General features: G+C 41.4%; 1 protein-coding gene across 1 annotated transcript in view; it reads left to right on the top strand.

The window, feature by feature from the left end:
- The window catches only part of PPIP5K1 (diphosphoinositol pentakisphosphate kinase 1), a 94,280-nt gene that overhangs the window by 81,236 nt on the left and 141 nt on the right, over nt 1-12,903 (top strand). Inside the window, exon 30 of the mRNA XM_073012103.1 lies at nt 11,060-11,092. Within this exon, the coding sequence (XP_072868204.1) occupies nt 11,060-11,088 (29 nt within the window). The 3' untranslated portion in view covers nt 11,089-11,092. The remainder of the gene's footprint in view (nt 1-11,059; nt 11,093-12,903) is intronic.

Genomic DNA, 12,903 nt, shown 5'->3' with positions numbered 1-12,903 from the left:
AGACAGTTTCCATAGCAACTGTAGAGATGAGGCCTCTAACTAGCACAGGGTCTCAGTATAAAGGTCAGCAGTAGTTAACCAAAGATTCTGCTTTCATCAAGTCTGACAAAGAGACTAGACAATAGATCTGAATGGTATAGGGAAGGATCACACACTGATTAGATTAGATGGTAGGGGCAGAAACTCAGCCTTGTGATCTCAGGCCCTGCTAAAATTGGATTTTATTAATTACAGTGCAAATGTAGATCATGGTAGTACTAAAATTGCTTATGTGTGCTGGATGAGTATTTTGCAGGCTCATTGCCAAAGGCTGACAATGTCACTGAAAGATTGGCTATAGGTGTCTGTTAATTATCCTCCTCTTTCCTTGGTTAACAGTATTCCAACCATTCTACTGGGTGATGATTCCAGTATGATTATGTTGTCAGAATATATATACATATTTAGAGACAGAGTCTTGCTCTGTCAGCAAGGCTGGTGTACGGTGGCATGATTGTAGCTCACTGTAACCTCAAACTCCTGTGCTCAAGTGATCCTTGCACCTCAGCCTCTGGAGTAGCTAGGACTATAGATGCATGCTATCACACTGGACTAGTTTGTAAAAATTTTTTGTAGAGACAGGGTCTTTGTGTGTTGCACAGGTTGGTCCCAAACTCCTGGCCTCAAGCATTCCTCTTGCCTTGGCCTCCCAAAGGACTGGGATTACAAGTGTGAGCCACTGTGCCCAGCCCAGAATTTTTTTTTTTTTTTTTAAGACGAAGTCTTGCTCTCTTGCCTAGGTTGGAGTGCGGTGGCATGATCTCAGTTCACTGCAACCTCTGCCTCCCAGGTTCAAGCGATTCTTCTGCCTCAGCCTCCTGAGTAGCTGGGACTACAGGCCTGCGCCACTACGCCCAGCTAATTTTTGTAGTTTTAGTAGAGATGGGGTTTCACCATATTGGCCAGGCTGGTCTTGAAGTCCTGACCTCATGATCCACCCACCTCAGCCTCCCAAAGTGCTGAAATTACAGGCATGAGCCACTGCGCCTTGTCCAGAAAATATTTTTAAATGTTAAATTGCACATAGCACTGTCCAAAGTGCTCTATAAAGAAAACTCTGGCCAGGAGTGATGGCTTGCATCTGTAATCCCAGCTGTTTGGGAAACTGAGGTGGGTGGATCACTTGAGCCCAGAAGTTTAAGAGCAGCCTGGGGTACATAATGGAACCCCATCTTTACAAAAAAAACGAAAATTAGCCAGGTGTGGTGGTACGTGCCTGTAGTCCCAGCTACTCAGGAGGCTGAGATGGGAGGATCAATTGAGCCCAGGAGGCAGAGGCTGCAGTGGGCCGAGATCTCGCCACTGCACTGTAGCCTGGTCAACAGGGCAAGCCTCTATCTCAAACAGAAAAAAAAAAAAAGAAAAAAGAAAACTGTGGAGCATTAGCATCTGTGTCCCAGAATTTTATAAGCAAAGACAGAAAATGCTCTGATACATATGCATAAGACATAGAAGCCTGATTAAAAAATTAAATACATATATGAATTATGAAGAATTTAAAAACCTATTTTGAATTTAGGAAGTGTGCTATGGCAGAAGCCTGGTAGTAAAACGATGCTATTCAAAGGCCCTTCCAAGGGTGTTACCAGTGGAAGGTCTTGACTATGAGTTGTCCAGGTTCTTGGCATATCAAACAAAGAATTGGACTAGCTGGGTGCAGTGGCTCACACCTGTAATCCCAACACTTTGGGAGGCTGAGGTGGGTGGATCACCTGAGGTCAGGAGTTTGAGACCAGCCTGGCCAACATGGTGAAACCCCACCTCTATTAAAAATACAGAAATTAGCTGGGCGTGGTGGTGGGCACCTGTAATCCCAGCTACTTGGGAGGCTGAGGCGGGAGAATTGCTTGAACCCAGGAGGTGGAGGTTGCAGTGAGTGGAGATCGTGCCACTGCTCCAGCCTGGGTGACAGAGTGAGACTTTGTCTCAAAAAAAAAAGAATTGGACAAAATGCACAAACCAATGGGAGACAAAAGCATAGATTTATTGAAGTGAAAGTACACTCTACAGAGTGGGAGTGGGCTCTAGTAAGTGGCTCAAGAGCCCCAGTTGCAAAAATCTTCTGGGCTTTAAGTACCCTTTAGAGGTTTCCTATTAATTACATCCTATGTAAATGAAGACTTGGCCTGCTACCTATTGGAGGCTGAAGTGGTGGCTTGGCCCGTGACCAATCAGAGGCTGAAGTGAAGTTACACCCTATGCAAATGAAGACTTGGCTCCCACCAATCAGAGGCTGAAGCGAAGGCTCCCTGTCTCCAGACCCTATTCTCCTGCCTCAAGGGGATTATTAGGGACCTGTGATATGCATGATTGTCAGACACAGGTAATAGTGTTTGATGGCTATGGAGCTTCCTGTTTTGTTTCATTTAACTGTTGACCCCCTGGAATGACCAAGTATGATCTTTTGGGAGCTTTCCAATTCTGTAGCTGCTTCCACAGTCTTGTCAAGCAAAATTGGCAGATATAGTGGCACACCAATACTTTTGAACTATTTGTGATGAAGGACCCTTGAATTGTCAAAGGTGTCTAAGGATCCACCACTGAAAGAGGAAGTTAGAAGAGATGCAAGAGGAAGGCACTATTATAGGCTCTTTCCTTGGTTATGCACTGGAGTGGGCACAAGGCAAAAGATCTCAAATGGTTTGAAAAGTATTGGCTAAGTTTAAACCAGTTAGGGAATTCTCAACCCCCAGGCCTTCATAATGTATAGTGATAAATTATCCAATAGGTAAATTAAGCACACTTTTAACAAAGTGGGAAGGGCATCTCTTAAGTTTTTCTGGAAATAATTTCATATCTGGCATTTAAAATAAAGTATTAAAGTTGTCCTCATGAAAAATCAGAGCTTTACTTGCAACCAGTTACACTCATATTGAATTATGTGTTCATGGGAGAGAAGAACATCATAATTCTTTCAATGCTTAAAGTCTCCGTAAGATTTAAGACAGCTCTGGCAATTCATAAAGAAAAGATGCTGGCCCTGGCAATTCATAAAGAAAAGATGCTGGCCCTTCTCTTCTAGCCTGATGAATGTTGTTAGTTTTTCTGGGGGTCTGAGCTCATTTGGCAGAACTCCAGCCCTGCTCTTTGGATTGCATGGTTTTATCCACCAAAATATCCAAAGGGAGCTGCATACAGCTCAGATTCCCTCCCTGCACTCAGTTCTGCCTATAAAGCATTCTTACACAGAGAGAGGCGTGTTGGATTACAGAAGTGCTGTGTCAGAGGCTTATCCTTGGCTTTTGGGGAAAATACTATGATCATAATGCATACCAGCAGCCATAGGGTCACCTCAGCCTGAACAGCTGGTTTGTCTGCAAAGGCAATGGAGTAAAATAACCTTTAAAAAGGCACTGAGTAAAATAATATCTAAAAAGGTTGAGATGGGGAAGAAGCCTGCATTTATTACTATGTCTGGGCCACAGAGGAGGCCCACAATAAATATTTTTCTAATTATTATTTGTTAACATTAAGTAAATGGGCAGAGCAATGGGACTGGGTTTATCTTCCACCTGCAGAGCATTGCAAAGGACAATGAAGAAATTTCCCCTTTTTCTTCCCTCACTTCCCACGTTCTTTTATTTAAGAAAGTGATTCCCACAAGTGAAAAAATTAATCGATCAATACCATCTTTCCTTATCCATTCCATTAGCCTGTGAGATGGAAGGTAGTGTTTGACTGTGACCTCTGATACCATCTTTTCTTTTAATCTGAGCAAAGCTACCTCTTACTGCGGGGATCTCTAAGGATTTTCTTTGTGGTGGTAGAGATGATGGTGGTAAAGAGGATTGAAACCCAACTATATAACTTAGTTTTTAGTCCATACCTGTGTGTGAATTATATTTTGCATTTTTTTCCCGAAAGTATTCATAGAATGGAGTTATTTTCTTTCAAGGAATGCTTGGGTTGAAGAAATGTTATTCCCTTTACAATATCACAAAATCACAAATACTTTGTGTCTTTCTTCTCATCAGTTCCTTCTTGAAGATCCTTCATCATATGCCCTAACTTCCCTTTCCAACATTACCTCCTGCAAATATCCTGTTTTTATTTTTAAAATTTTATTTATTTATTTTTTGAAACAGAGTCTCGCTTTGTCACCCAGACTGGAGTGCAGTGGCACGATCTCAGCTCACTGCAACCTCCGCCTTCCAGGTTCAAGCAATTCCCTTGCCTCACCTTCCTGAGTAGCTGGAATTGCAGGAGTGCACCAACATACCTGGCTAATTTTTTGTATTTTTAGTAGAGACAGGGTTTCACTATTTGGCCAGGCTGGTCTTGAACTCCTCACCTCAGGTGATCTGCCCACCTTGGCCTCCCAAAGTATTGGGATTATGGGAGTGAGACACTGCTCCTGGCTGCAAATATCCTGTAGTAACCCTTTATTCAGTCAGTCTGAAACACTTGCCTTTTTCTCATTCTTGTATTTTTTGTTTAGGCTGTTCATTTTTCCTTGAATACTCTGTTTTCCTGAATTCTTATCTAAGGATTTATTTATTTACCTTTACCTTATTTGTGGTATAAAGATTCATCTCATTCCACAAAGGATTTAAGGGGTATGACCGAACTCAAACACAACTGCTTCTGCAAAACTGACTTTCTTATTTACCAACTATGTGAACTTTGGTAACTTGCTTATCTTCTCTGTGCTTTAGTTTCTTCGTCTATAAAATTAAAATAGTAATAGCACCCCACCTTATAGGGATTATTTTAAGAATTAAGTGGAACAACCTTTTAAATATGCTTAGCACAATGCCTGGAATTCATTCATTCATTTATTCATTCATTCAATAATATTTATGGCCAGGCACGGTAGGTCACACTTATAATCCCAGCACTTTGGGAGGCCAAAGCAGGAGGATTACTTGAGTCAAAAGGATCACTTGAGGTTGTAGTGAGCTGTGATCATGCCACTGCACTCCAGCTTGGGCAGCAGAGCAAGACTCTGCCTCAGAAAAAAATTTGTTTTAATTTATTGATTGATTTGTAGAGATAGAGGTCTTGCTATTTTGCACAGGCTGGTCTTGAACTCCTGGCCTCAAGCAATCCTCCCATCTTGGTCTCCCAAAGCGATGGGATTACAGGCTTTAGCCACCATTCCTGGCCCTCCCGTATACATTAAATAGTCTCTTGATTACCTATAATAACTAATACAATGTAAATGCTATGTAAATAGTTGTATTGTTTGGGAAATAATGACAAGAAAAAAAAAGTCTGTGAATGTTCGGTACAGATGCAACCATCCTTTTTTTTCTGAATATTTTCAATTCATGGTTTGTTGAATCCACAGATGTAGAATCCCCATATAGGGAAGGCTGACTATATTTTAAAACACTACAAAGAAGAATCAGGAGAAGGCAGGGTGAGACTTCAGACTAAGATGTAAGCCTGACATCTGTGGAAGGAGAGAGGGAAGAAAGGAGGATTGGAAAGGAAGAACCTTATCCTACTTATCTAAGAAAGTTATCTAAGAAAGTTTTGGCTATGCCAAGGAAGAGTCCTTAAACCAGAGGCACGTGTTAAAGAAATCTTGCATCTTAACAGGAACGGGCCTGCCATTGTATTCCTGCTGTGCTTAACCATTGGCTAGGATCAGCCTGTAGGAAACATGCCCTTAATGCAAATGTGATGGTAGATCCAGAAGGGCAGCAGGTGGAGCCATCATTTAATTATGCTCTCTGTAAGCACATATCAGTGGTGCATTTTCTGTCTTTCTCTTTCTTTCTTTTCTTCCTTTCTTCCTTTCTTCCTTTCTTCCTTTCTTCCTTTTCTTCCCTTTCTTCCCTTTCTTTCCTTCTTTCTTTTTTTTTTTTTTTTTTTTTGAGACGGAGTCTGGCTGTGTCCCCCAGGCTGGAATGCAGTGGCGCGATCTCGGCTCACTGCGAGCTTCGCCTCCCGGGTTCACGCCATTCTCCTGCCTCAGCCTCCCGAGTAGCTGGGACTACAGGCGCCCACCACCGCGCCCGGCTACTTTTTTGTATTTTTAGTAGAGACGGGGTTTCACCATGGTCTCGATCTCCTGACCTTGTGATCCGCCTGCCTCGGCCTCCCAAAGTGCTGGGATTACAGGCGTGAGCCACCGCGCCCGGCTTTTTTTTTTTTTTAAATGGAGTTTTGCTCTTGTTGCCCAGGCTGGAGTGCAATGGTGTGATCTCGGCTCACTGCAACCTCTGCCTCCCGGGTTCAAGCAATTCTCCTGCCTCAGCCTCCCAAGTAGCTGGAATTACAGGCGCCAGCCACCACACCCGGCTAATTTTTTTGTATTTTTAGTAGAAACAGAGTTTTGCCATGTTGGCCAGGCTGGTCTTGAAATCCTGACCTCAGGTAATGCACCTGCCTCGGGCTCCCAAAGTGTTGGGATTACAGGCGTGAGCCACTGTGCCCGGCCCAGTGGTGCATTTTTATGGTTGCCACAGTATATACTGCATGGATAAGTTTATCTGAAATTCTAGAATGGGCAAGACTAATCTACAGTGATAGAAAGCAGATAAATGATTGCCTAGGGCTGGTAATTGATTGCAAAGAGCACAAGGGAACTTTTCGGGTGATTGAAATGTTCTATATTTGATTGGGGTCATAGCTACACACACCTGCGCATGCACGTGCACAAATGGATGCATGTGTATGCATCCATTTATTGAACTCATCAAACTCTACACTTAAAATGGGCCCAATTATGACTGGGCATGTTGCTTATGCCTGTAATCCCAGCACTTTGGGAGGCCAAGGCGGGTGGATCACCTGTGGTCAGGAGTTCAAGACCATCCTGGCCAACATGGTGAAACCCCATCTCTACTAAAAATACAAAAAAAATTAGCTGAGTACTGTGGCATGTGCCTGTAATCCCAGCTACTCGTGGGGCTGAGGCAGGAGAATCACTTGAGCCTGGGAGGCAGAGGTTGCAGTGAGCCAAGATTGCGCCATTGCACTCCAGCCTAGGCGACAGAGCAAGACTCCGTCTCCAAAAAAAAAAAAAAAAAAAAAAGGGCCCAATTTTAATTGTACGTAAATGATATATAAAGTTGACTAAAAAACACAAGATAGGCTGGGCATGGTGGCTCACACATGTAATCCCAGCACTTTTAGAGGCGAAGGTGGGCAGATCGCTTGAGGCCAGGAGTTCAAGACCAGCCTGGCCAACATGACGAAACCCCATCTCTACTAAAAACACAAAAACTAGCTGGGGGTGGTGGTGTGTGCCTGTTATCCCAGCTACTCGGGAGGCTGAGGTACAAGAATCGCTTGAACCCAGGAGACAGAAGTTGCAGTTAGCTGAGATCGTGCCATCGCACTCCAACTGGGGTGACAAAGTAAGATTCTGCCTCAAGAAAAAAAACAAATGGCTGGGCACGGTGGCTCATGCCTGTAATCCCAACATTTTGGGAGGCCAAGGTGGGCGGATCACGAGGACAGAAGATCAAGACCATTCTGGCTAACATGGTAAAACCCCATCTTTACTAAAAATTACACGCACAAAAATATAGCTGGACATGGTGGCGGGCACCTGTAGTCCCAGCTACTTGGGAGGCTGAGGCAGGAGAATGGTGTGAACCCAGGAGGCGGAGCTTGCAGTAAACCAAGATCGTACCACTGCACTCCAGCCTGGGCGACAGAGCGAGACTCCGTCTCAAAAAAAAAAAAGAAAAAAGCAAGCATGAGATATCACTTCACACTGACAAACCAAATGTTAGTGAGAATGTGGAGCACCTGAAACTCTAATATGTTGTTAGTGGAAGTATAAAATTATACAATAATTTTATTTATTTTTAATTTTTTTAGAGACAGAGTCTCGCTCTGTTGCCCAGGCTGGAGTGCAGTGGTGCGATCATAGCTCACTGCAACCTTGAACTCCTGGGCTCAAGTGATCTTCCCACCTCAGCCTCCCTAGTAGCTGGTACTACAGGCTGGCGCCACCATGCCTGACTAATTTTTAAAACATTTTTTTGGAGAGATAAGGCCTCCCTATATTGCCCAGGCTGGTCTTGAACTTCTGGGTCAAGCGAGCCTCCCACCTCAGCCTCCCAAAATGTTGGGATTACAGGCATGAGCTACCGCACATGGCCTACAGTCATTTTCGAGAACTACTTTTGGCAGTTTCTTATAAAGTGAAAGGAGCACACATTGTATGACCCGCAGTTCCACTGCTAGTTATCTACCCAAGATAAATGAAAACAAACATTCACAAAATGAATTGTTTATAAATGTTCATAGCAGCTTTATTTATAATAGTCTAAAACAACCCAAATATGCAGTAATAGGAGAATTAATAAAACAAATTGTGGTACATACAATTGAATGTTGCTGAGCAGTGAAAAAGAATGAAGTACTGATGCATGCAGCAACATGCAAAATGTTGAGCAAAAGAAGCTGGACACAAAAGACCACATACTGTGTGATTCCATTTATATAAAATAGTATCACAGGCAAAATTAATCTATCGTCATAGAAGTTACAATATGAATGCCTTGTGGAATGGGGATTGACTGGAAGGGACCATGAGTGACTCTCTGGAGTGATGAAAGTGTTCTATATATTGATTGATACGTAGGTTTCATGGCTGCATACATTGGTCAGAGCTCATCAAATTACTGGCCAAGCACAGTGGCCTATGCCTGTGATCCCAGCATTTTGGGAGGTCAAGGTGGGAGGATTGCTTGAGCCCAAAAGTTCAAGACCTGCCTGGGCAACATAGTGAAACCCCATCTCTACAAAAGAAAGAAAAATGAGCCAGGTGCGGTGGTGCATGCCTGTAGTTCCAGCCCCAGGGAGACAGCTGGGAGGATCACTTCAGCCCAGGAGCTGAGCCCAGGAGTTCAAGGCTGTGGTGAGCTGTGATCGAGCCATTGCACTCTAGCCTGGGCCACAGAGCAAGACCCTGTCTCTTAAAAAAAAAAAAAAATTGCACAATTAAGAGCTATGGATTTCACTGTATTTAAATTTTTCCTCAATAAAAAAATCAGTCACTAAAAATAAAAAACAAAATGAAAGACACAAGCCTAACTATTGAATTGGTAGTATTGTTTTAAATGATTTTAAAATACAGTAATTTAACTTTATACATATATATGTTTTTTAGACAGACTGTCACTGTCACCCAGGCTGGTGTGCAGGGGCATGATTACTGCTCACTGCAGACCTGACCTCCTGAGCTCAAGTGATCCTCCTGCATTGGCCTCCCAAAGTTCTGGGATGTGAGCCACCATGCCTGGCCTGTTCATTTTCGTTGGGTGTGTTGATGATGTTCTTATGTTTACAATATTCTCTTTTATTTTATTTTATTTTATTTTATTTTATTTTATTTTATTTTATTTTATTTCTTTGAGACAAGAGTCTCATTCTGTTGCCCAGGCTGGAGTGCAGTGGTGCGATCTCTGCTCACTGCAACCTCCGCCTCCCAGGTTCAAGCGATTCTCTTGCCTCAGCCTCCCAAGTAACTGGGACTACTGGTGCCCACCACCATGCCTGGCTAATTTTTGCGTTTTTTTTTTTTTTTTTTTTTTTTGAGACAGAGTCTCGCTCTGTTGCCCAGGCTGGAGTGCAGTGGCGCGATCTCAGCTCACTGCAAGCTCCGCCCCCTGGGTTCACGCCATTCTCCTGCCTCAGCCCACCACCATGCCCGGCTAATTTTTTTGTATTTTTAGTAGAGACTGGGTCTCACCATGTTAGCCAGGATGGTCTCGATCTCCTGACCTCGTGATATGCCTGCCTCGGCCTCCCAAAGTGCTGGGATTACAGGCGTGAGCCACCACGCCGGGCCTAATTTTTGTATTTTTAGTAGAGATGGGTTTTCATGATGTTGGCCAGGCTGGTCTTAAACTCCTGACCTCAGGTGGTCCACCCACCTCAGCCTCCCAAAGTGCTGGGATTATAAGTGTGACCCACCAAGCCTGGCCTAAAATATTCTCTACATTTTAGACACAGAAGTATTTATGAATAAAATTATATGATGTCTGGGATTTGTTTAGAAATCAGTTTGGAGGAAGTGGGTGGATATAGATGAAATAAGATTGAGCATTTGTTGGAAAAAAATAAAAGAAAAACAACAAAAGAAGATTGAGCATTTGTTGATAATTGTTGAAGGTGGATTATATAAGTACATAGCTTTTAAATTTTTCTCTATTAAAAAAATGGTCTCTTCAAACTTTTTGTTATAAGCAACCAGAAGGGTGAAGTTGCCATCAACTGAGATGGGGAAGGCTGCAGGTGGAGTAGGCTTGGTAGAAGAGATGAGTTCAATTTTAAGCATGTTGAATTTGAGATGTCAATTGGACATCAAAATGAAGATATTGAATAGGCAGCTAGATACATAAATTTGTAATTTGAGAGAGAGGTGTGGGTCAAAGATATAGTTAGGAGTCATTGGCATATAGATTGTATTTATAGCAATGTGACTGGATAAAATCAAGAAAGGAGTGAGAGTAAATAGAACTTAGAACATAGTAAGTGCTCAAGAGGTATTCATTATAACCATGACTAAAATTCTTTCAATTTCTGTCTCACAATGCCTACAGAACTTTTATTGTATCTTGTACTATCATTATTTGTATGTCTTATCTCCTTCCTAGATTGTAAATTCTTTGAAGCTAGAAACTAGATATTATTCATCCTTATACACTACTCTCTCTCCACCACCACCATGGAGCCAAAATGGTACCTTGCATTTAAGTGAATTGAAATTAATAAATGCACCAGAGTTTGTGAAGACATTTTTGGTCAGTTTTATGGGTTTTCTGACTTGCTCTGACTTTGGGTTCTTGAGACTCTGTGTGATGTGCTTATATGTGAGTAGAGTCAAGATGCATTACTGTTATTCTTGCCACTAGTTAGCACACTAGCTCTGTACAGCCCAGATCAGCCTTTGAGACCTAGCTCTACTGAAGACACTACAGAAGGGATATGCTCAGAGTAGAGTGGGAAAGGGCAATCATGACACAGGAAGTAGGATCCAAGAGTAGGCACTGTGTTCATGCAATGTTACTTTTACTTTATTATTTATTTATTGTTTTAAATTTTATTTTAGGTTCAGGAGTACATGTGCAGGTTTGTTAAATAGGTAAGTTGCATTATCACGGTGTTTGGTGTACAGATTATTTTGCCACCCAGGTAACAAGTATAGTAACTGATAGATAGTTTTTGATTCTCACCCTCCTCCCCCCTCCCCACTTAAGTAGGCCCCAGAGTCTGTTGTTCCCTTCTTTGTACGTAGACATTACTTTATGTACACACACTACCTCAGAATATGAGTAACCATTTCATAGCTCAGCCACTAGGACACAGTGACCACTGAAGTCTTCTCTTATGTTCTTTTTAGATTTCTCAGCCCCAGAACATAAAAACTCCTTTCTTCCTATTGAAACTTAAGTGTTTAGGAATAACTGCTTTTTGTTTGTTTGTTTTTGTTGTTTTTTTTAATTTGCAAAATGAACTTTTCTCACCTTCTACCACCCTGGGTCTGATTTCTGGCAGTTTTCATAGTCTCTAAATATATTCCTTCTCTTGTCCTCATGCTGTTCCTATGTTAGGTACAGGTTAACTTTTCTTTAGTTTTGCTTAGTACCAAACTGCCCAGCTCCAATCTTGGATAATTTAGTACCACTCTCTTTCTTTATTTTTTATTTAATAACCACAGTATAATTATCAAGATCAGGAAAATAACATTGATTTGTTACTAATCTACAGACTTTATTCAGATATCAACAGTGCTCCCATTAGAATTATTTATAGAAGAAGGGAAACCAAGTTCTTGTCCAGGATTCAGTTCTGCATCATCTGTTGCATATAATGGTTTTGTCTTTGTAGTCTTCTCAAATCTAGAACATTTCTTGAGACTTTCATTGTCATTCTTGACCTTGGCAGCACTTCTCTCTCTCTCTCTCTTTCTCTCTCTTTGGAGAATAGAGGCCGTTTATTTGTAGAGCACACATTAATGTGGGTTTATCTGATATTTTCTCATGATCAGATTCAGGTTATACATTTTTGGCAGGAATACAATTAAAGTGTGATATATCCTCACAGCATCATATCAAGTGACACAGATAGCTTTTTGTCCCCTTACTGGTATATTAACTGAGATTAGTTGGTTGAGTTGGTGAATATCAGGCTTCTTCCCTGCAAATTTACCACTTTTCTCTTTGTAATAATTCAGTACATTTTAGGGAGATACTTTGAGATCGTGTATATACCCTCTTTCACCATATTATGAGTTTTAGGATTAATGATATTTATTTTGAATCATCTTTATTGTGAAATATAGCACATATAAAGTGAATAAAATAAAATATAAATGTACAAATTTATGAATTATAAATCGTATACCTGTGTAATGCCTCTGGTAATAAAAAATAGAACATTTCCAAGCACCTCACATGCCTTTTAATGAATTACAGCCCCACTGTTCCCTATAAAATTAACCATACATTCTGACTTTTATTGCAATCCTGTTATTACAATTTTTTATGATCTAAGTATGCATCTTTAAATATTAAAGTTTAGTCTCATTGAAAAACTTGTTTACTGTAGTAAAATACACATAAATGTACCATTATAATCATTTTTAAGTGTATGGTTCAATGGCATTAAGTACATTTACATTGTTGTGCAACAGTTACCACCGTCCATCTCCAGAACTTTCCATCTTCCCAAACTAAAGCTCTGTAAATCATTAAACAATACATTCCCTTTCCTCTCCTCCTAGCTCCTGGCAGCCACCATTCTACTTTCTCTCTTTCTGAATTTGCCTACCCTAGGTACCTCGTATAAATAGAATCGCACAATATTTGTTCTTTTGTGTCTGGCTTATTTCACTTAGCATAACGTTTTCAAGGTTCATCTGTGTTGAGCATGTTTGTATCACTCTCAATTTTT

The sequence above is a fragment of the Chlorocebus sabaeus genome, chromosome 26 (genome assembly GCF_047675955.1).
Source record: "Chlorocebus sabaeus isolate Y175 chromosome 26, mChlSab1.0.hap1, whole genome shotgun sequence".
In the NCBI taxonomy this organism is placed as follows: domain Eukaryota; kingdom Metazoa; phylum Chordata; class Mammalia; order Primates; family Cercopithecidae; genus Chlorocebus; species Chlorocebus sabaeus.
The sequence above is the reverse complement of the archived record's forward strand: the minus strand, read 5'-3'. Positions and strand labels throughout refer to the sequence as shown.